This window comes from Leopardus geoffroyi, chromosome B1 (assembly GCF_018350155.1).
Source record: "Leopardus geoffroyi isolate Oge1 chromosome B1, O.geoffroyi_Oge1_pat1.0, whole genome shotgun sequence".
In the NCBI taxonomy this organism is placed as follows: domain Eukaryota; kingdom Metazoa; phylum Chordata; class Mammalia; order Carnivora; family Felidae; genus Leopardus; species Leopardus geoffroyi.
The window spans coordinates 37,298,951-37,322,514 of NC_059327.1; the positions used below are offsets into that span (position 1 = coordinate 37,298,951).

The following is a 23,564-nucleotide window of genomic DNA, read 5'->3' on the forward strand; positions in this document are numbered from 1 at the left end:
GTATCCTTGAAGGACTCTGTATACAAGGGGGTTTGGGCCAGACTTCTTTGCCCTGGTTTTGCATTTTGAGAGATCAGCTCCACCTGAGAAGCTCCTAGGTTTTTAAAGTCTTTGCAATGTTACTGGGTCAGGGACAATATTTCATATCCCTAATCCAAACTTTTTCAATATCTGGAGCTTTCTGATGCCCCAGAAGTACCCTCTACCATTACTCTACATTCACTGTCAATTTCATGAGCCCAAAGTGGATACTTGGGAAGATGGAAGTAGGGGAGGGAGGAAAGAAAGGATGCAGGAATGATGGATGGAAGGTGGTCTTATTTCATTGAAGGCAGGTAAGATTTTCCTCAGGACCTTGGGTGGATGAGAAGGTTGAAGGAATCAAGAGACAGGGTCAGGGAGGAATGGGAAGTTACAAATTACTCAGATTAAACCTAATTAAAGTGCTAACCTAAGTCAAATTCACAAGGACTTCCCCAGAATTTCCTCAGAATATAAAAGGTCCCTACCCTCAAGGAACTTACAGTGAAAATTTATGTCAGGCTATGATTAGTACAATGATATAATACAAACAAAATTCCACAACAGTGGTTGTCAAACTTTTGTTTCTTCTGGAAGTCTGTTAAAACACAGATTGTATGGCCCCAGGCTCTGGGTGGCCTGAGAACATGCATTTCTAACAAGGTTGCTGGTGGAGCTGGTTTTGGTGTTATGGGGGTCACCCTTTGAAAACCATTGCCAAAGAGGATCTAGAGATTGACATGCCTCCACTTTATGTGGGAAGGTCCACAGAAGAGGCAACACTTGAAGTGGGCCTTGAAAGATAAATAGTGTTTGAAATATCATATGATGATAGCTGACAGTTATTGAGAGCTTACAATAAGTCGGGTGTTGAGTCTAAGTGCTCTACTTGCATTGCTAATTTACTCCTCAGAGATATGGGATGAAGTAGATATGGTTATTGTCCCCAGAGGCACTGAGGACACCAAGTATGCTATTGCAGCTCAAAATATTTAAGGGACACAGCATAGGAGATGTCACCTAGGGTTGTATAAGAGCCTCTAGCTGGAAGTCCCCTCCTCCTGTCCAGATCTCAGCTTCTTCTCCAAGCCCCCCAGTATAACTGTGGTATGCCCAACCCTCTCCCTCCCCTAAAGTGTAGGAATGGATATTTGTGTCTTGGGTTTGATTTCCTAGCATGGCATAGGACTGGCATTCCTTCCTTATGACACAACCAAGGAAGGCAGTGGGAGGCAGAGGTGCTTGTCTACCTTTCCCTGTGATTCAAAGTCAGGGAGGTCATCCCTGACAGAGGGAAGAGTGTGTGAAAAGCACTGAGTGGCAAGGATGGCAAGTTGGGAAACCATGAGCCATTTAGCATCACTGGAACATGATGGGCAAGGAGGGACAGGACCAAAGCTGTAGTAACCCTCAAGTCCCAACATCTTTGGGTAGCACTTCAGAGTCTCTTTATGTGTAACCCTTACCAGAAGGTGTCACAGAGGTGGTGGGGACAGTAATGAGGAATTTAGGGGCATCCATGGGCCATCCTTCAGGGTATCTAGACTTTGGAGAGAGGTTAATTATCTCACTTTCAGGACCAGTGGGGGCAGGTTCCAGGAAGGCAGGGGGATTGCCTTATGTTCACCAGAGGCTCCTTTGCAAGGTGTGAAGCTTCAAGTTCATTGACAGGAACACTCCCTGGGAAAGGAAGGAAGGAAGTTGAGAAATCAGGGCAGAGGTGACACAGAAGTCAAAATTCCCCAGCCAGACATATCCAGTGGTACTAAGAGAAGATTAACTCAGGACATGTGGAGACTCATCAGGAATGGTCACAGGATTCCCATGTTGTGCACACAGATCCCAAGAGACAGACAGACCATGCCATTTAACACTCACAAACACACTCAGATTTACACGGACAACTCCAAATCCCAAAAGCCACACTCCCTAAAGGACCAGGTTGAACTCTTCAAGCCACTCTAGGTCATTTCTAGCATCCAGAGGTCAGGAATCTGAGCTTGGCCCTCTGCCAGGGCTTCCCCAATTCCAATCCCTTTCTGAGTACCAAAACCTTCCAGGTATCTTCCCTGTCCCCTAATACATACTTTTATATACTGGATATAGTCATTGGGTATAAAAGCCAGTAAGTGGTGGGGATGAGGGGGAAAGGTGAGGAGGGAAGGGGAGCTTTTTTAGGACAAACACTCACATTCTTCCTTCACTTTATCCACGCTCCATCCTTGTCTCATGCATCCCCACCTTCTGGAAGAGTCAATGCTTTCTGTTGTAAGATCTTACTCTTCTGTTCCCTAAATGGTGCTCTCACAAGGGTCTTGTAGGTGGAAAAGTCTTTCTACTCTGCCTACTTCTTTCTACTCTTTCTTCTTCTTATTTCTTGTCATACCCTCACACCAACCATACTTAGATGCTCCACTTATCCTTTGATTTTTTATAGAACAATACTGCTTTTCACCTGGCCTCAGCCCCTGTTTATGGCTGGTGATGACTCATGAAGTCACAGGTTGCTGGGATATGTGGATTTGATTTCATCTTTGATTTGACTTTTTTGATCTGAGCAATTTTAAAGAGTATATCTCAGCATAGAATAATTCCACTCCAGCCCTTTTTCCTCTCTTGTTTAACAAAGACCTAAGTGGGAAGAACACCAGCTAGGGAGCCAGGAGGCCAAGTCTCTAGCCCCAGTTCTCCTCCCTTGCTGTGTGGCCCAGGAAAAATCACCCAACCTCTTTGGGCCTCAGTAGCCTCTTACTGTGGAACATTGAAGCAGCACCTCTGGGCTTCAAAAGATTTTTCCCTTCTGTTTTTCTACCTATGATCTTGTACCAACTTGTTTCTTATCCTGATTGCCCTGAGGCTCCTGCCCTCTTAGGATGGGTTTCATGCATAAGTAATTAGATAGTTGTCTCTGTGATGCCACTGAAGGGTCTTAAAGCCCTTTTACTGTTCAGGTGGCCCTTCCCCTCCCACTGGCTCCTTGGATGGAATGGCGATAGGTCATCTGTTGTATTTCCCTCTGACCAAGGAAGTTGGTCTGGAGAGTGAAGAGAACCACAATATGGAGCTGGGGATAGATGAAAGAAGAGTTGGATTTTTGGTGAGGTGGAGCCACAAAGGCATTCCATAGAGTTAGAAATCTGTGGGAACCTCGAACATCTCCCATCCAATTCAAGATGCTAGGTTGTCTGATTTGCCAAAGGCTAACCAGGCTCCAACTTTGGTACCTGGACCAGGGATGTCATGTAGCTAATGGTGTGTCACCACACCCCTTTCCTAAACCATGGCCTGCATTGCTAATTTGTTACAAATTCTTCCCTACTGAACCTAAATTTGACCTCACAATACTTTAGGCAGCCACAGAGATGGCAAATAGACAAAACACGTTTCAGTCACTGTCTGAGACTCAGTTCTGACCATCAGTCAGTCACTCAAACACAGACCTGTCTTCAAACCCACCCTTCCAGGAGGTACCCCACTTAGTGTGCACTCTAGGGTGGTAAGGATTTGGCAGGAAGGGGAGCTGTCTGTACCCTGCATTCTGGCCTCCAAAGTCCTAACTGGTCCTGAGCCCCTTATGTCTGATCAGGTGAGATGGAAAGGAGCCTAGGAAGTTTCCAAGCCCTCCTCTAGATATCTCACCCAATCTCTCATTTAAGATCTGAGCCACTGTTCTTTAGATGCTTCCCCCTTTACCAGGAAGAGAAGTGACTCTCTTCACTGGGTGCTACCTAGCTCACATGGGCCCTTGTGCCTAGTAGCACCTGAGTCATGAATGTGGATGAAGCTTGCCTTCTGCTTTCTCACGTGGGAGCAGCTGCTGCACTAAAAGCAGCGGGGTTAAATTTGCATGAGCTTTGCGTGTAACTGTGGCTTTATTTTTGGAAGAGAGAAGGGCAAGTTGGGATCGGTGGGTAATCATATTCCTGAGGAGAAATGTCAATCATCACTGCTAAGACACAAGCTGCCCACCAGGATGGAGGAAGGCTCAGCCACAGCTGAATATTGACGACCTGAACACAAAAGGCTGCCAGGCAGAATGGCTTTTGATTCCTCCTGAGCAGTGGGAAGCAGCATTGCTTCCGATTGTTCACCCTGGTGGTATGACTCAGCCTGCCAGTGATTTCTCTTTCACTTTCTGCCTTTCCACAGACCCAAGTGCACTTAAGTGAGAACTGCGTAGGCTTCTGCTCCCAACCCTCAATCAACATGCTCCCCCTCAGACCTCAGCCACTCCTCATGCTGCCCACACTCCCCCACCCTCTTTCTCCTCCACTCTCTCTTCCTTTTCATTCACCCATTCACTCAGAAAATATGTACTGAGCTTTGCACATGGAGCCCTCCAGGCGTCAGCAAACCAAACTTCAGCAGGCTTGCAGACTGAGCTGAGATGATTAACCTGCCCCAACCCTGGCCCCAACCCCAGCCCCTGACCCTCATCTAGAGCAGCAAATGGGAGGAGAGGTTAAGGACAGGAATACAAACATTCGAATTCTAGATAAGGAAAGCTGAATCAGACAATATACTAGAGGAAGGAACAGAGGGTCGGGGGAGAGTCATCTTGAAAGGAGAGTCAATTAACTCTGGGTAAGTGTCCCATTTAGCCCCAGAGAGACCTCTGCTGGGGAGCTGGCTATGGACCCATCCACCAGCCTGATGCAGCCAGGGTCCCCTTCCCCACCCTCATCCCCAGCTGGCAGTTGCCACGGGGCTGCTTTCACATCTCTGCAAGCCCCAGCTGCCCTCTGGTAGTCAGAAAGCAGGTCTAGCTGCTACAAGTCCCCACGAATCCAGCCCTGCCTGCCATAAGGAGATGGGGGGTGGGAGTGAGGGGTGGCAAACTTTCCCTAAAGGTCTACTTTAGGTTTTGGTTTTTTTTGAGTGTAGTTCACACATAATGTTACATTAGTTTCAGGTGTACAATATAGTGATTTGACAAGTTGATACTCACCACAAGTATAGCTACCTTCTGTCACCATACACTGCTGTCACAGTATCATTGACTATATTCCTTATGCTGTGCCTTTTATTATCATGCCTTATTCATTCCATAATTAGAAGCCTATATCTGCCTCTTCCCTTCATCCATTTTGCCCATCGTCCCATCTCCCTCCGCTCTGGCAGCTCTCAGTTTGTTCTCTGTATTTTTTTTTTTCAACGTTTATTTATTTTTGGGACAGAGAGAGACAGAGCATGAACGGGGGAGGGGCAGAGAGAGAGGGAGACACAGAATCGGAAACAGGCTCCAGGCTCTGAGCCATCAGCCCAGAGCCCGACGCGGGGCTCGAACTCACGGACCGTGAGATCGTGACCTGGCTGAAGTCGGACACTTAACCGACTGCGCCACCCAGGCGCCCCTGTTCTCTGTATTTTTAAGTAAAACCTGCTCTTTTAACTTCAAGACATGTGAGGATCTAGTTCTAGCATCTTTCCACATTGACTTATAATTTCACAAGCACTTGGTTTAAATTCATCCCATGTGTACCATTCTTCTTACTGGGGCCAAGCATTATCATATATGTGATTTCATTTAATTCTGTGAATACCTGATCTGTCAGGTAGGTATCAGCTGCTGTGTTGATCTAACGCATAAGGAGATAGAGATGCTGGAAGATTAAATCTCATGCTGGATGACAAAACAGATCCACCAGTCTGTGAACCTTTGTTGAGGCCTAATGTGATAATGCAGGTAGAACACACCACCAGGTAGGGGGCCTAATGAATGGTACCTGATGGTTATTCCTATGGACCCACAACTGTGCAGGCACAGGTCCTGTCTTTGGGGAGTTTGCTTAAAGGAGCAAACAAGTTACAGCAGGTAGGGACAGAAAGTGAATGTTTTGTGTGTGCCAGAGCTGGGGTGAGGTAGAACTAGAATTAGAACTACACTTCCCTGACTTCCCACCAAGCATCTTGCCATTATAGGACTCTCCTCAAAGAACAGGTCTGTGTACTTTGGTACTATCAACACTATCAAGACAGAGAAGCAGTAGGGAAAACTATAAAGACAATGCCAGAAACAGGGTAACCTGATAGCCTAGGCAGTGTTTTCTGTCAGGGTGTCTGGTGTGTGGGGAGGGGGGAACATGGGGTGGCTAGCTCAGGCCACTATAACAAAATACCACAGACTGGGGGGGCTTAAAACAGACATTTATTTCTCACAGTTCTGGAGAGTGCGAAGTCCAGGATCAACGCACTGACAGATTTGGTCTCTGGGGAGAGCTCTCTTCCTGGCTTGCAGATGGCCACCTTCTTCTTGTATCTTCCCATGGAAGGAAGGGAAAGGGAAAGAAAGGGGGAGAGAGATTGAGTGTGTGTGTGTGTGTGTGTGTGTGTGTGTGTGTGTGTGTCTGTGAGAGAGAGAGAGAGAGAGAGAGAGAGAGAGAGAGAGAGAGAGAGACAATAAACAGTGCAAGCTTTCTGGTCTCTTCTTGTAAGGGCACTAATCCCATCATGAGGGCCTCATCCTCAAGCTCATCTGAGCCTACTAATATTATAATAATTACCTCTTAATACCATCAGTCACATTGGGGGTTATGACTTCAACATTCAATTTTTATGGGGGCACAAACCTTCAATCTATAACAGGTAGATGTAGGGTGAGAACCTTTATCTCACTTCTATACAAAAGAAAAAATTTAAAAACGCTCGTGTGCTGGGGGTAGAGAGCACTGGCTCTAATTCAGCCAACTACTGCCAGTGTCTCCTGTGTTTTCAATTAAACCAGTGCTGATTTTTAGACTCTTTATCTAGGTGTATTTGTCTTGCTTCTCAACCAGATTCTTAAAAACAGACACTGCCTTATATTTCTTTGTCTTGGTCAAAAACTTTGGATAGGACTGGGGAGTGAAAGAGAGGGTAAATTTACTCTGCTCCAAGTGGCCATTTGACTCAAAGTCTAAGAAATGGAAATTTGGATTGAAACCAGATTTGAATTCTAGTTTTTCATAGACTTGGCTTCCTATCTACCTGTTGTGGGACCTCAGTGTAAGTCATATGTCTTCTCTATGCTTCATCTTCCCTTCCAGAAGCTCGCTCAATAAATCCCTATGTTCCTGTGAGCTGATTTTATTAAAAATGTACCGAGCACCTTCTTTGTTCTTTGCACTGTGCTCAATACCAAGGGGGATACAAAGAAGCTTCAGCTCCATCTCTGACTTCAGGAAGGTTTAAAGATAGTTGGAGAGATGACCATTCATCTCTGAAAGATTAAATGCTGCAGAAGCCATCACTGGACCTTGAAGTCAGTAGGAGGTCATGCAGGAGAAGGTCTATAACATGCTTAGTGAGAGGTTCTATGGATCCTTTACTTTTCCTCTCCTGTCCTTCTTCCCTCTTTCTTTCCCCTTCTTGAATCTCCATGGTCAGTGTGATTGCTTATTTTCACTGCAAGTACATACAGTACTCTGGGCCAGGAGGGTTTTGTTTCCCAGTAATACAAATATGCCCTTTTGTCTTGTCCTTCCTGAGGGCAGAGGTAGCAAGTCTGGCAGGGTTGGGTAGATGGGAAGAACTAGGGTTTGGGAACTAGGATTGATCCACATTTCTGTAATGCTCTCTCCAAGTTGAAAACAGAACAAGCCTAGACACTTAAAGGTAATTAGTTTAGCTTCAAGTGGATCTGGGGATAATCTCAAACTTCAAAGCTCCTCTGTGTGTCAAGAGCTAGGAAGTGGAGAACAGGGGATCTGGAGCTACAGGACAGGAATAAACTCAGAAGACCAGACGCCACCATCCTAAACCCACTCTTCTCCTTTGCTCCCTGGCATCACTAGTCTTCTTCCTCTCGATCCTGTAGAGCCTAGCACAGTGCTTGTGCATCAGAGGTGATCCATACTGCTGCTCAGGTGAACCAGGGAGCTTACCTGTCCCTAAAACCTTGTTGTCATCTGCCAAAGGGAAACGAAGCTATAGCTAGAGGCCATGGACCTTGATTTCTCCTCCAGGCTTTCCTCCATCCTTGGAAACTTACTTTGCCATCCTAACATCTCCGAGCCTTACCTACAGTCCCCATGAACATTGTGCTGTAGCAAAGAGATCATGGAGTTTGGGTATAGGTTAAAGTCCCAGTTTGGCCACTGGCCAGTTAATTGACAAGGACCACATCATGTAACCTCTTTTAAATTTTTTTTTCAACGTTTATTTATTTTTGGGACAGAGAGAGACAGAGCATGAACGGGGGAGGGGCAGAGAGAGAGGGAGACACAGAATCCGAAACAGGCTCCAGGCTCTGAGCCATCAGCCCAGAGCCTGACGCAGGGCTCGAACTCACGGACCGTGAGATCGTGACCTGGCTGAAGTCGGACGCTTAACCGACTGCGCCACCCAGGCGCCCCTCATGTAACCTCTTTTAGCCAATGCCTCACTTCCTCATTTTTGTTCTAGGAGCTATAAATTTGAAGTCTTTGCTTTCATAGAGCTTACATTCTGGTAGAGATGCACACAATAAACAAAAAATAAGATTATTACAAGTTAAGCAATTGTTATGAAGGAAATAAATAGGCTGGAATAATAGTAATGGGGACATAGATTTTTTTTTCCAGCATAACCATAGAAAGCCACATGCAGGGGTAATATCTGAATTGAGAACTGAAGGATGAGAAAGATCTGCATGAAGAGCTAAGGAAAGAGAATTGTCAGCAGAGGCAACAGGAGATGTGAAAGCTCCTGAGTGGGAAAAGGTTTGGTGTATTCACCAACAGAGGAGAGACAAGTCTGGTTATACTTGTGGATGTGAGCAAGTAGGAAATGGGGTGAGATAAGATTGGAGCAGCAGGCGAAAACCAAGCTCTTCCCAGTGCCTTATTCTAGGAACAATTAGAATCTTTGAAGGGTTTCCATCAGGGAGCATGATACTGTGACACTTCAGATGCTTAGGAAGAACAGACTGGGGAAAGACAAATGTGGAGGAGGGTCCACCTGAGAGGGGATGGTAGTGGAGCAAGAGAGCCACAAATAGATTCATGCAATATGTCTACCCAATATTATAGTTATACTCCAACTATGTTATATACTTCTTGAGGACAACACCCTCATCTTGGACTTCTGTTGATCACACATGCATATGTAAAACACTGATCATGTACCAAGCACTGCACTTGTTAGTTTGCTTCATCCTCATATTGGTCCTATGAAATAGTTATTTTTTTCCATTTTATAAGCAAAGAAACCTCACAGAGGTTAATTTTGAAATCCATATCTGTCTGATGCCATAGCCAACTGTTGTATCTCTACAACTTTGTATATATAAATATTCATAAATATGTACTGGGTAGGTAAAAACTAAGTCACCCATTACCCAAGTAGTGTAATGTGCAGAGTGCAGGAGAGTCTTTGGGAGAAAAATAGCTTTCCTCACTGTGGAAAACAGTATGGAGGTTCCTCAAAAAATTAAAAATAGAACTACCCTACGACACAGCAATTGCACTGCTAGGTATTTATCCAAGGGATACAGGTGTGCTGTTTCAAAGGGACATATGCACCCCAATGTTTATAGCAGCACTATCAACAATAGCCAAAGTATGGAAAGAGCCCAAATGTCCATCGATGGACAGCAATCAAAAATAATGAAATCTTGCCATTTGCAGCTACGTGGATGGAACTAGAGGGTATTATGCTAAGCGAAATTAGTCAGAGAAAGACAAATATCATATGACTTCACTCATATGAGGACTTTAAGACACAGAAAAGATGAACACAAGGGAAGGGAAGCAAAAATAATGTAAAAAACAGGGAGGGGAACAAAACATAAGAAACGCAAAAATGGAGAATAATCAGAGGGTTATTTGAAGGGTTGTGGGAGGGGGAGATGGGCTAAATGGACAAGGGGCATTAAGGAATCTACTCCTGAAATCATTGTTGCACTATATGCTAATTTGGATGTAAATTAAGAAAAAATAAAATTAAAAAAATAGCTTTCCTACATTTGGACAACTTCTTAGGATCTGAAGTCCCAGCTAAGCAAAAGATAGATGATGTGGGGGACAAAAAACACAACTTGTCTTTGTCAGCTGTTAAATTAACAGGGAACTCTGTATTTCTAAGTAATACCATTAGAGATTGGGATGCAGGAAAGTTGCATTTGGAATTGAGAGCACTAGTTCTGGAAAATGAGGTGAGGCATTGAGGATAACATAGGGGTGATGAATGCTGGAGAGAGCAATGATAGATACCAATGAAAATACCTACCAGTTGTGGAGTGCCTATTAGGTACTGGGCATTCAGTAGGCATACCAGACCTGTTAGATTATTTTGGTGCTTATAAACTTCTCATAACAATCCTATCAGTAGACATAATTGTGTTTCTTTGATTCTAAAAGGACATCAATTTAATAAAAAGCTTTTCAAAGAAAACATACATTGCACTTACACCATGATGTTTTATTGTGTTTAGTTTCTACTAATGGAATATAGAATGCATTTATTCATAACATAACTATTTTATAATTCATGATAACAATGCAAGTTTGAGTTCAAGCCTTCATATTCAGAGTCTAAAGAGTCTTCTTGTTCTTTTTCACTGTGCATGTACAGTGCTCTATAACCCACCTGGGACTTCTTTCACAACTTTAGGATTGACAGTGTAATTTAGAGCAGAAGAAAGAAGAAAGAGTTTCTTCTGCATTTCCCATTTTATTAAACTTATAGTTTCCCTCCCATCATCTGTCTTTTGACTGAGAAATACTCCTTCACAATGCATGACAACCACAGTTTTTCCCAGCTTTGAAAATCATGTGACCTATGCTTAGAGATTTGTCCAAATCTACAAATATGCTGGTGTTGACATCCCAGTGTATTCCTCAATGTGGTGACTGGCAAGGTTATTGTTATGTTAAGCATTGATTATAAAATGCATTCCTTTAACTTTTAAGTTTTTTATTTTAATTCCAGTATAGTTAACATACAGTATTATATTAGTTTTAGGTGTACAACATAGTGATTCAGCAATTCCATATATCACCTGGTGTTCATCACTGACAAGTGTACTCCTTAATCCCCATCACCTATTTCACACATCCCCCCACCCACCTCCCCTCTGGTAACCATCGCTTTGTTCACTATAGTTAAGTCTGTGTTGTGGTTTTTCTTTTTCTCTTTTTTTCCCTTTGTTCATGTTTTGTTTCTTAAATTCCACATATGAGTGAAATCGTATAGTACTTGTCTTTCTCTGACTTATTTAACTTAGCATTATATACTTTAGCTCCATCCATGTCATTGCAAATGGCAAAATTTCATTCTTTTACATGGCTGAATAATATTCCAGTGTGTGTGTGCATGTGTGTGTGCGCGTGTGTATATCACAGCTTCTTTATCCACCCATCCCACTTAGGCTGCTTCCATAGATTGGCTATTGTAAATAACACTGCAACAAACATAGGGGTACATGTATCCCTTTGAATTAGTGTTTGTATTTTTGGTGTAGATACTCAGTAGTGAGATTACTAGATTGTACATTCCTATTACTTTTAAAAACATGTTAAGTGTGTTTCAGAATCACTTTGCGAAACTGAAGGTACTTCTCAATGTTTGAGGGTACAATTATTTCCCTCCTCTTTCTCTCCTGAACGCTCTCTGGTAAAGTCTTTTTTTTTTTTTTTTTTTTACTCCTTCACCCAAACTACTCTCATCGAGGTCAGTACCTCCACCTGGCCAGATCCATTGACCAATACAGTCATCATCGGCAGCACTTGACACCATCCTTATGAAACAGTTTCTTTCTTATGTCTCCTCTATCAGTTAGAGCCTTCTCAGTTTCTCTTTCTCATTCTTCCTCACCTTCCTGACCTTCATTAACCAGTCCTCAGACTTCCCTTATCTTCCTGCCTTTACTTCTGTAGTGAAGTCATCTAGTGACATAGCTGGCTTCTAGAACAAACAACTTTTACATGGAAATGTACAGCTCCTCACCCATCCTTCTCCCTATCCTACAGCACTCTTTGGATGTCTAATTGACTCTGCAAACTTAATGTCTTAAACCAAACTCCTACTTTCTACCCCATCTCATCCTAAACTGGCTCTTTTTGTAGTCTTTTGTTTCTCAATAAATGGCAACTTATGGCCTCTAGTTGCTTGGATAAAAACATTGAAGGAGGCACCTGGGTGGTTCAGTCAGTTAAGTGTCTGACTTCAGCTCAGATCATAATCTCACATTTTGTGACTTCAAGCCCCGTGTCAGGCAATGTGCTGACAGCTCAGAACCTGGAGCCTGCTTTGGATTCTGTGTCTCCCTCTCTCTCTCTCCCTCTCCTGCTTGCACTCTCTGTCTCTCAAAAATAAATAAACATTAAAAAACAAAGCATTGAAGTCATTCTTGACTCCTGTCTTTCTCTTATGTCTGGCATCCAGTCCAGTAGCAAATCCTATCAGCTCAACTTTAAAATTATACCTAAAATGTAATACACTGCTACCACCCTGGCCCAGCCATGTTAGTCACTCACCTAATGTAATTGGCCCACCACTTCCATCCAGGCCAATCAGCAGCCCACTGTCTCCAACCTGCAGTCAGAGTGACCCTCCACAGCCTAAGTCAGATCAAGTAATAAGCTTCTCAGAGTCACGCAGGGGCTCCTCATCTCAATCAAAGTAAAAGTCCAAGCCCTATGGCCAACCACACTCTATGTTTCCTGGAACCTGCTAGTTCTCTGACTTCTGACTATTGTACACCACCCGCATTGCTAACTATCCTCCAGCCAGACTGGTCTCCTGGATGATCTTACATATGCCAAGCACAAGCTACCACAGGGACTTAGAGCTTTTGCTCTTGAGGCTTCTGAGCATCTCTCTTCCCCAGATTTCCACATGGCTGCTCCCTCGTTTTCTTGAGGTTTCTTCAACCCCAACAAAGAGGCCTCCCTTGTGCCACCTGTATAAAATAATGACCTCCCAGAATTCTATGCTGCTCACTGTGCTTTATTTCCCCGCTCCCAGCACATATATCCTAAGGATGGTAAACATTGATTTGTTGATGGCTTGTCCACACTACATTGAACACAAGCCCCATGAATGTGGGGACAATAGCCATGTTAGTCACTACTGTATCCCAGGACTTAGAGGAGGGCCATCCCAAAGGAGGGTCTCAGTGATGTTTGTTGAATTAGTAGACAAAGGAAGAGTGAACAAAAGAGTCCAGTAACAGAGTCAAGGCTGAGTTTTCATCAGGAGAAGCATACATTTCTCTACTGCTCAGATTTGGCCATCAGAGCAGCTCCTCACGAAGTCACCATTGAGGACTGTGCTGTGGCTTGCTCATCTCAGGCTGATTTCTACCTTTTGTCCCCTTACAGGTCTACAGCTCTCCCAGGTTCTGTGAGGCTTCTGCTATGACCGCAGCTTCTTCTTGGTACCAGGACTGCCCCTTACTGCTGCAGCCACACCAGATCCCTGCTCTGCCCTGTCTGTCTTTAGCCCCAAGTCAGCATGGGTAGTGTCAGTAGCCTCATTTCTGGCCACAGCTTCCATGGCAAGCACTGCCGGGCTTCACGGTACAAGCTGGGCAAGTCCTCCCATCTCAAGAAACTCAATCGATATTCAGATGGGCTTCTGAGATTTGGCTTCTCCCAGGACTCAGGCCATGGCAAGTCCAGCTCCAAAATGGGAAAGAGTGAAGACTTCTTCTACATCAAGGTCAGCCAGAAAGCCCGGGGCTCCCACCACCCAGATTACACTGCACTGTCTAGTGGGGACATAGGCGGCCAGGCTGGGGTGGACTTTGGCCCGTCCACCCCACCCAAGCTTATGCCCTTCTCCAGTCAGCTAGAAATGGTAAGCAAGGGTCTTTGGTAAGAGTGGGTGGGTTGGAAAAGCAATAGAGAGCAAAATGGGAAGAAGAGAGTGGGGGCAAGGATGGGAATGAAGGCAGTGATACAAACATTTAAAAACCCAAGAAGCCAGGGCAGTGGTGGTGAGGGTGGAAATGCTCAGTCACACCACAAAGATCAAAGGCTGGACGAGGGAATTGAAGCACTGGTCATGCCCCTAAACTGGAAGTCTTGAGTGATCCCTTACACAAAAAGCAAAAGAGAAATGAAAGCCTTTCTGAGCCCTACTGGAATGTAACTCTGGATTGTCAAAACAGGACCAACAGCAGCATTTTCAAGTACATGGCAAGGGGAGGGAGCTCTATTATCATCTGGAAGAGCCAATGGAGAGTCTGCTTGTAGAGAGCTAGCAGCTTTGCTGCTAGCAGACTCCTGAAGGTGGGCCTTTCCCTCACTTGCTGCTGTTGTGGTGCAGCAGCTCCTCACTCAAGCCAGGCCTTGAAAGTGTCTTCGGTGGGATAATAACTGAGTTTGTTACCATCAGTTTAGCAGAAATGAGGTCAAAAGAGGCCTATAAAGTCAGAAATCCAGCCCTTATGCCAGCTCAAGTTCTCATGGGTCCAACCAGTGGACTTGAGAACAATTTCCCTAGTTAATCACATGCCCCCACCTGGGGGGATGAATCCATGACTTTGATATTCTAGGAAGTGACCCACTTAGTTTGCATAGAGCTTTGTAGACTGCAAGGTACTCTTCCAATGAAAATGACAGTTTTAAGAAAAGGATTGTTGGGGCGCCTGGGTGGCTCAGTCAGTTGAGCGTCGGACTTTGGCTCAGGTCATGATCTCATGGTCTGTGAGTTCGAGCCCCGTGCCGGGCTCTGTGCTGACAGCTCAGAGCCTGGAGCCTGCTTCGGATTCTGTGTCTCCCTCTCTCTCTGCCCCTTCCCCACTCAAGCTCTGTCTCTCTCTGTCTCAGAAATAAATAAACATTAAAAAAAAAAAAGGATTGTTATTGCAAGTGGTCTTCCCAACCCTTTGATATTAGTCACAGCCAGTATTCTTGCTTCTGGCCTACTGGAAGGGGCAGTGAAGGTGAAGAAGGGATGCTTGTTGACCATGCTTGTTGAGCCTAATGCCCTTACCCTACACCACACAGAGACCCAGAACCAGAGCCCTGGCCTAGGGATCTCAGCCAGGGAACCTAAAGATGCTATTCATCATCTCACAAGGGCTGGGACAAGCTGATGACAGGTTAGTAGTTTGTAAAACAAAGTAACTCAGTGATCCTTAAGTACATCCCCTAGCCACAAAGGAATTCCTCCTTCTTGAGAGAGACTCACCATATTCAGCTGCTTCATAGCAACAGGCAAGATCACCTATGGTTATTACCAAAAAGGATGCTGTGTGGCCAGCATACACACCCAGCAAGGGAGGGAAAGGTGAGAGGGGAGTTGAAGTGAGACATGGAATCAATATGGTTGTTTTCCTCACCAGGGGTCAGAGAAAGGTGCAGTGAGGCCCACAGCATTCAAGCCTGTGCTGCCACGGTCAGGAGCCATCCTCCACTCATCCCCTGAGAGCGCCAGCCACCAGCTGCACCCTGCCCCTCCAGACAAGCCCAAGGAACAGGATCCAAAGCCCAGCCTGTGTTCTGGGGCACTGTCTGACTCTGGCCGGAACTCCATGTCTAGCCTGCCCACACACAGCACCAGCAGCAGCTACCAGTTGGATCCACTGGTTACACCAGTGGGGCCCACCAGCCGTTTTGGGGGCTCAGCCCACAATATCACCCAGGGCATCATCCTCCAGGACAGCAACATGATGAGTCTGAAGGCTCTGTCTTTCTCCGATGGGGGCAGCAAGCTGGCCCACCCAAGCAAGGCAGACAAGGCTTCCTCATGCATCCGCTCCCCCATCTCCACAGATGAGTGCAGCATCCAGGAGCTTGAGCAGAAGCTGCTGGAGAGGGAGGGAGCACTCCAGAAGCTGCAGCGTAGCCTTGAGGAGAAGGAGCTGGCCTCCAGTCAGGCTTATGAAGAGCGGCAGTGGCGCTGCAAGGAGGAGCTGGATGGCCTGGAGCAGAAGTGCAGTGGCAAGTTGAAGCAAGCCTCACAGAAGAGCCAGCGCACACAGCAGGTGCTGCACCTCCAGGTGCTCCAGCTCCAGCAGGAGAAGAGGCAGCTCCGGCAGGAGCTTGAGAGCCTCATGAAGGAACAGGACCTGCTGGAGACCAAGCTCAAGTCCTATGAGAAGGAGAAGACCAGCTTTGCCCCTGCACTGGAAGAGACTCAGTGGGAGGTGAGGCTTATGGTGGGGGCTTGGGGTGGTCAGCTATTTGATACCAGTCCCCACTTCTCCTCCAGGTTCTAGCCCATGGTGTGTGTACACAAATTGCCCAGACAAAGTGAGCCAGAGTGCCAGCCTTGTGACCCAAACAAAGGGCTCCATGGTGAACCATGTCGGGAGTACAATTAGTGTGAGCTTCCTACTCTCTCCCGCCTCAGGGCCTCATGGCCCCCAGAATTCAATTTGCTAACTGAGTCATTGACTGAGGAGCTGGAACTGAGAGAATAGAGGCCTCACTGGGCTGAGGGCCGACCCACTTCATCTGCTTGCAGGAAGCTCAAAAGAAACACAAACCATGCTTGAGCATGAGTTCACGCTGGTTCAAGAGCCCACAAGAGAGCAGACTTTGTTATTTTTGAGAGAAGGGACCCCACGCACTAGTAAGAGTGACCTCATTTGTGGCAGGTATCACTGACAGAATGGGCCATTCTACACAGAACTGTAAGTGGGGCTTCCAGTTGGTGGACTGCAATGGAAACATAGAAGAGCAAGAGAAGGGCACACCATATCTGGAAATGAGGCATCTGGACCTGGCTTAGCTGGAGAAGCTAACCCCCACATTCTGATCTCCAGAAAATAGCTTTTCTCACCTGAAGGGCCTCTCAAGGTGGCACAGGGGACAGATAGGGGTGTGGGCATGGTGGTTCTTTTATTCTCCCCAAAGACTCCTACCCTGGAAAGGAACTGAGGAGGCATTGTGTCTGATTAGACCAGTGCCACCCCAGGTCAGGGTGACACATCCTCAGCAACATAAGCACCTGTTTGCACTGGAGCTTTCTGTACTCATTCTAGAAATTAGAGTGACAAATGTTATCAGGAGTAGAGAGGAAAATGATCCTTTCTATGAAAGAGATGAATGGGGATACTGGACAGGTGAGAAGGGAAAATCACTTATTTGCCAGGCTTCCCACATAGGAAAGGATGCTGGCCATAGGGGTCTTTCCTCTTTCCTATTGATGATGGCACAGAAGACCCCACCCTAATGATCATTTCTCAGCCAGGGATCAGAGACATTTTGGGGCACCTCAAAGATATAAGCTCGTCCTGGTGCTAGGCATCCATGCTTATTTGTCCAATTCCCAGCTAAGCTAGACATCACTGTGACCTCATTCCCAGATTGTCCAGTCAGTCTAGACAGTAAAACAATAAATAAAATAAGTATTTATAATATCACATAAATATATTGCAAACATATTTAGAATAGTAATTTATCAAGTGTTTATTAAGTGCCAAACCCTAGGTTCTCCCATTTAATCCTTATAATAACCCTACTTCATAGGGTTATTATATGAAGTAGGGTTATTATAAATAATCCTTAATTTAGTTAAGAAAACTGACAACACAGAGGTTATAGTAGCAAACAACTAGTTAAATGACTTGCCCAAGATCACCACATAATAGGTATCAGAGCCAGGATTTGATTTAATGATTTGGCTCCAAAGTTCACATTTTTAATCACTACCCCATACTATCACCAAGATCAGCCAATCATATACAGATGTGGTCGAGCCAGGATTCAAAAGCAGGCCCATGCCTCAACCATGACTCTATGTTGCTCCCTCCATGAAACAAACACAGGCTTTGCCTTAGAAAGACATTCCTGGTTCCACACAAGCATTGTGGATGAGATTATGCATTGCTTCATAAGTGGCTCATGAGAGCAAGGAGTTGGGGGTTCCTACTGTGAGAGAAGTGAGGAAAAATTAAGGTAGCTTCTGGTCTTGTTCCAAGAATCCATTCTGTAGAGGCCCAGGCTCTGACCTTCATTCTGTCCAGCTTTCCCACAGGCCAGCTGGAAACATTCTTGTGACACAGCCAACCAGACTGGTCTAGGTCATCTTTTGAGCCACCCATGACCCCAAATGGTCAAGACCCCAGAGATGCATGGGTCTGAATCAGTGCCTTTGACTTTGTCTGCTGCTTTTGGCCAACTTTCGAAGGGGAACAAGAATAGTAATGGTTGGGGCGCCTGGGTGGCGCAGTCGGTTAAGCGTCCAACTTCAGCCAGGTCACGATCTCGCGGTCCGTGAGTTCAAGCCCCACATCGGGCTCTGGGCTGATGACTCAGAGCCTGGAGCCTGTTTCCGATTCTGTGTCTCCCTCTCTCTGCCCCTCCCCCGTTCATGCTCTGTCTCTCTCTGTCCCAAAAATAAATAAACGTTGAAAAAAAAAAAAAGAATAGAAATGGTGGAGGGGTGGGGCAGGGGGAGAACATAGTAGCTTGTCATTTGGCAGATCTGAATTGGACACTGTCTCTGAGGCAGGCGTGTTGCTGGTCATTGGCATGTAGCTGGTCATTGGCATGTAGCAGTTAATGCTTGAAAATAGTCTTTACCCCCAGTAGGGAGGGAGGGGAGCCAGGTATGCACAAGGGTGAGGTCAGAAGATGTGGGCACAAACATGAATGACAGAAGTTTGCCAGACATGGAACTCAAGGTCATTAATGTTAAGTGTGGATGATGGAGCTACCAGTAGTGAGCATTGGTTTACACACAACCATGGGTTTGGGTACTGATTGAGATATAGACTCTAATTTGGGGTTGAGACAGGCATGTGGACAGACTAAGACTACAGAATGACAGGAACCTCAGAGAGGGGCTTGGCCTTCACGGGTCACCCAGACCATCATGCCTGGGAACTCTCTTGAGACACCATGTCAGGACCAGTCTAATTCTTTAGGCAGTTAAGATGTTACTCTCCCCAGATAAGGACCTCTTATATCTTAGCACCTTCTCTTCTTCCCAACCCAACCCTTGGCAGGTGTGCCAGAAGTCGGGTGAAATCTCTCTTCTGAAGCAGCAGCTGAAGGAGTCCCAGACAGAAATCAACACCAAGGCTAGTGAGATCCTTAGTCTGAAGGCACAGCTGAAGGACACACGGGGCAAACTGGAGGGCATGGAGCTGAAGACTCAGGATTTAGAGAGTGCTCTGCGCACCAAGGGCCTGGAGCTAGAGGTCTGTGAGAATGAGCTTCAGCGCAAGAAAAATGAGTCCGAGCTTCTCCGAGAGAAGGTGAACCTGCTGGAGCAGGAGCTGCTGGAGCTGCGGGCCCAGGCTGCCTTGCAGCGGGAAGCTGTGTCTCTGGGGCCAGGGCTAGGGCCAGGGCCTGGGACTACCTTCTCTGAGGACATCCCGGCCCTGCAGCGGGAGTTGGAGCGGCTGCGTGCAGAGCTCAAGGAGGAGCGGCAAGGCCACGACCAGATGTCCTCAGGCTTCCAGCATGAGCGGCTGGTGTGGAAGGAGGAGAAGGAGAAGGTGATCCAGTACCAGAAGCAGCTACAGCAGAGCTACCTGGCCATGTACCAGCGGAATCAGCGCCTGGAGAAGGCCCTGCAGCAGCTGGCCCATGGGGACGGTGCAGGGGAGGCCTTTGAAATTGACCTTGAAGGGGCCGACATCCCCTACGAGGATATCATAGCCACTGAGATCTGAGGGGCCTCCTGGGAGAGGGAGAGCCTGGGACCTGACATTGGGAGGCAGGGGTACAGAGCCTGTAAAGGAGGGCTCCTCTCCCTACTACCCTGCTCAATAACTCATGTCTCTGAGAGAAACCTTCCCCAAGGCACAGACCTGGGACCCAACAGGGGAGGAGAGAGAAGGAGAAGGACTGCTACATGACTTTTCCAACCCTTGCCCACATTCCAGCATATACCATCCCTCCAGCCCACCAGACCTCTAGCTTTCCCAACAGATGCATCCAGGGATCTCCGTCATTTGCTTAATAGATCCCTAAACCTTGCCCTTTGTTTAAAAATATTTAGACCCTCTCCCAGGGATGATGGTGACTGCCATATTGGCCAATGGCCACCCCATGACAGAAACTCCCTTCTGTGTGTTCCCACAACTGCCTTTTTGCCCCTGGACACATTGGGATGCCTTGGGAGTAGAAAGAAGCCATCTGTGACCATAAGCCTTGGATCCTGACCTGTTTATAACCTGAGCTATTTTCCTGTGGTCTCCGAGTTGTAGGGCTTGTAGTGAGGTGTGGGGAACCTTGCTTAGCAACATCAGAGCTGTCCCAATTCTGGACAGCCACAGACAGGAGGGGAAAGCTGGGGCAGCCCAGGAATGTCTAGACTCAGCAAAGCCCAGAGAAGGTTAGGTAGTAATGACCAGACCCTGCTGGGCCCTGCTAACTGGAGGTGAGCAGCCTTGGACAACTAGTAGCCCAAATTTGACTTCAGTGACCACTCTTCTTAAAGCCATAGACACTGAGGCCCTGGGGAGGGGGAGATTAAAAGCACCTGACACAGGGTGGGTGTGGCTTATAGGTCGGGGGCAATCCCCAGAGCCCCAGGCAGAGAGAAGAGGCACAAATACAGTCTTAATGAACAGCCCCAGGGTCACTGGCTAGCCTCCCTCCACCTGGGCCCCATAGGAGCCCCCAGTTGTAAAGAAACCAGAGGGCTTCAGCTTTCTGGGGGCTGGGCCAGTACCTGGTAGGGGAAGGGGGGCAGGGAGGGGGTGGTGGTGTTTCTCTTCTAAAGATGTGTAGAGCTGGGGGAGGAGAGAATGGTGGAGTTTCTCAGTTGCTTGGTTCAGAGAAAAAAAAATTTTTGGTCTTCTTTCGTCTTTTTTTCTTTCTTGTCTTTTCAGAAGCAAGCCAGATCTAGCAGGCAGCCAGAACTGTTCCATGTTCTATTTTTGACTCAAGCTACAGCTGCTGTTCTTTCTTAGGACAGCCAAGCCTTGCTGGATTCCTGAGTTTCATGCCTGCTTGCTGAGAGGGGTTCACTGAGGTAGGAGGGATGAGAGTCTGGGTATTTAGCAATCTGAGACCAAACCCCTGGTTCTGCCTCCCTGACCACAGTCTTTATAGGACCCAGAGTGGGAGTGGGAGCTGCTTCTCATCACCTTCCCCCCACCCCAACTACAGCCCCCATTCCTCCAGAGCCACCACGTTCTTTCTGAGTTGGGCTGAGGGCAGGGCCACCTTCCCTGCAATTGGCTCTGCCTTCTAGTCCCTGAGGTTAAACTGTGCCTGTCCTGCTGCCTTCATGTGACAGAGGAGCTTTTCTGGAATTTCAAGCAATTGCTCTTAGTCATAGGCTAGATTTAAACCTGAAACAGATAGACTAAAAGCCTCCTTCCTGCCTGGAGGGCAGTGCCCTCCACAGGGCACAGTGCAGACCCTCAAGTCAAAGATATCCCATTCCCTAAGCCACACTGTTAGAAAGTGGAACAGGGATGGTATACTATCTCCCAAACTGAGAAGGCACTTTGAGACCAGAAAACAAAGCAGGTGACTCCATTCAGTTTACACAGAATTTTATTCAGGGTAATGTACTGACAGAATAGGGTGGGGGATGATCCAGGCACTCTACACAGCTATTCTCCACAAAGTCTGGACCTTAGTCCACAGATTTTATACAGCCAGGGAACACACAGAAAGGCATTATAGTAAGATCAAAGGGTTTGCATGCACCTAATTGACAGCTAACCTTTAATTAGATCTTGTGGCACCACCTGTTCATCAGGAAGAGGAAAGACTGTGTTCTAACAGATTCATGGGAGGCTGAAACAAGCCTCCCCCAATACCAGCCTTGGAAGGCATGTCTAAGGTACGTATGTTAATCTCCGAGGGGCCCAGAACACGTATTCCCAAGAGAGGTCATCAAGTGAACACGAACAAGATGGAGGGCCAAAAATGGAGTCTATATTGTCAGCACTCCTACACACTGCCCTCATTCCCTCTATTTTCACCAGCCTGTGCCTTGTTTGAGTCCTTTTTCTCAGTGAGATTGCCACGAGATAAAGGGGCTGCTGTTTCCTTCCCAGGCTGGAGATAACCCACCACTCCCCACCCCCAAAAAGCAGCCAAAAGCCTGGCACCCTGCGCTCAAGACCTTGCCTGAGAAGAGGTGTGTGCTAAGCCCAGGGGAGGGCGCTCAGGGGCAAGGTTTGCACTCCACCATGGTGTGACACTGCCCTGCACTCTGCATCCTGACCTAAAGCCAAACCATGGATGCCCTACCTGGTCTGCCACCAGCCCAAGGCCCCAGAGTAGCCCAAAGTGGCACCAGAGTGCAACAGTGTAACATAGCGACCTCACTGCCATGTGGTTCTTCTTCCCTTCCCCATGCCAAACTCAGCCTTTCTGGAAGGAGGCTCTGAACAACAGAGGCTGAGCAGGGACTGGGAAGTCAGATGACAGGGCTTCAGAGCAGAGGGTCTGGCCCAGGGCCAGCCAGCAGAAGCTGGCTGCCCTTTGCTCTGAACACTCCTGCTGGCATACTTGCTCATTCAGTCAGATCCACTGGCTCTGCTCTTCCAAAGGATGCTTGGTCTGAAAATGCTCTGGCTGCCTACAAAGAGATAGCAAGCAGCATCCAGCACCACTTCACCAAGAAGGGGACTCTGCCTCCGGGCCTTGCAATGACCAGACTCTCTCAGGGTTCCCCTGGGGGTATTTCTTCTGGCTGCTGTGTCCTGCTGGGTGCACTCTGGCCTCCACAGGCACTGAACTCTACAGGGACCAGGGAGAGCCAGCTCTCCCCTGAGAAGCACTTGCTGAGCCTCTGCTCCTTGCCCTGCTCTTGCCCCGGCCCAGCTGAGAGGGATACCCAGAGGAAGGCAGGCTGGGGCAAGCAGCTTTGGGAGAGGGCTTCCCCATGGATCCTGAGTTCTCCTGAGCCAGAGCTGCTGTGGCAGGAAGCTGTGCACCCTGTACAGTAGATGCTTCCCTCACCTGTTGTGTGGTCGGTCTTGTGCTGAGTCCACAGGCAGAGCTGGAACCTCCAGTCAAGGCTGGCTTTGGACAGACTGGCATTTGGAAGAATATGCACATAGTCATTTTTCTCTAGGTGGTTTCTTGTTATTTTGTTTGATTGATTTGCTTTTGACAGCTTTGTTTTATTTTTGATGCCCAAAAATGGCCATGTAAACTATTTCTGATAATTTTATGTTTCTATTTATGAATAAAGAATGCCATTTCTCATGCCCTCTAGAACCACTTTTGTCTACTCAAGCTACCCTGCTTTTCCAGGCTGTGGCATGGCAGCTCCTTGGGGCTTCTCCCCCTGGAACAGGAAAGGTGACATCTCAACCTGCCAGTGAGAGAGGTGCAGACAGCCTTGATGAAGGCAGTGTTGGCTGGTGGCAAAGCACGGGCCTTGGCATCATGTGGACTTCCAGCCAGTCTCTACTACTCTCCAACCCTGTGATTTTATCTATGAACAGACCCTGGACTGATCCTGAGGAAGGAGAAAAGGAGACTAAGGGACATGGTTGTCTGCAAGGCACAGGGTCCTCTCCAAAAGAGAACCCCCCCACCAACCCCAACCTCAGCCTCCCCTTTCTCATGTTCTAGCTGCTCACCTCACCAGCAAATTCCTTGGCCTATTGAATCCAGCCTCTTTGGCAGGAGACCAGAGTGGCTCTTGTTGCTACTACCTCAGAGTCTCCCAGCTGGGAAGGTGCAGTCACCACAGTGGCCATCTGT

At 47.1% G+C, this 23,564-nt stretch overlaps 1 protein-coding gene across 3 annotated transcripts in view; it reads left to right on the forward strand.

Moving 5' to 3' along the window:
• The window catches only part of LZTS1 (leucine zipper tumor suppressor 1), a 48,996-nt gene extending 25,927 nt beyond the window's left edge, over positions 1–23,069 (forward strand). For 2 of the 3 annotated variants that reach the window (XM_045458037.1, XM_045458047.1), the window contains exons 2-4: positions 13,302–13,779; positions 15,272–16,075; positions 18,884–23,069. In XM_045458037.1, coding sequence (XP_045313993.1) covers positions 13,435–13,779; positions 15,272–16,075; positions 18,884–19,555 — 1,821 coding nt within the window. In that variant the 5' untranslated portion in view covers positions 13,302–13,434 and the 3' untranslated portion in view covers positions 19,556–23,069. The remainder of the gene's footprint in view (positions 1–13,301; positions 13,780–15,271; positions 16,076–18,883) is intronic. The other variant, XM_045458057.1, reaches the window with a different exon arrangement.
• The last annotated feature ends 495 nt before the right edge of the window (positions 23,070–23,564 follow it).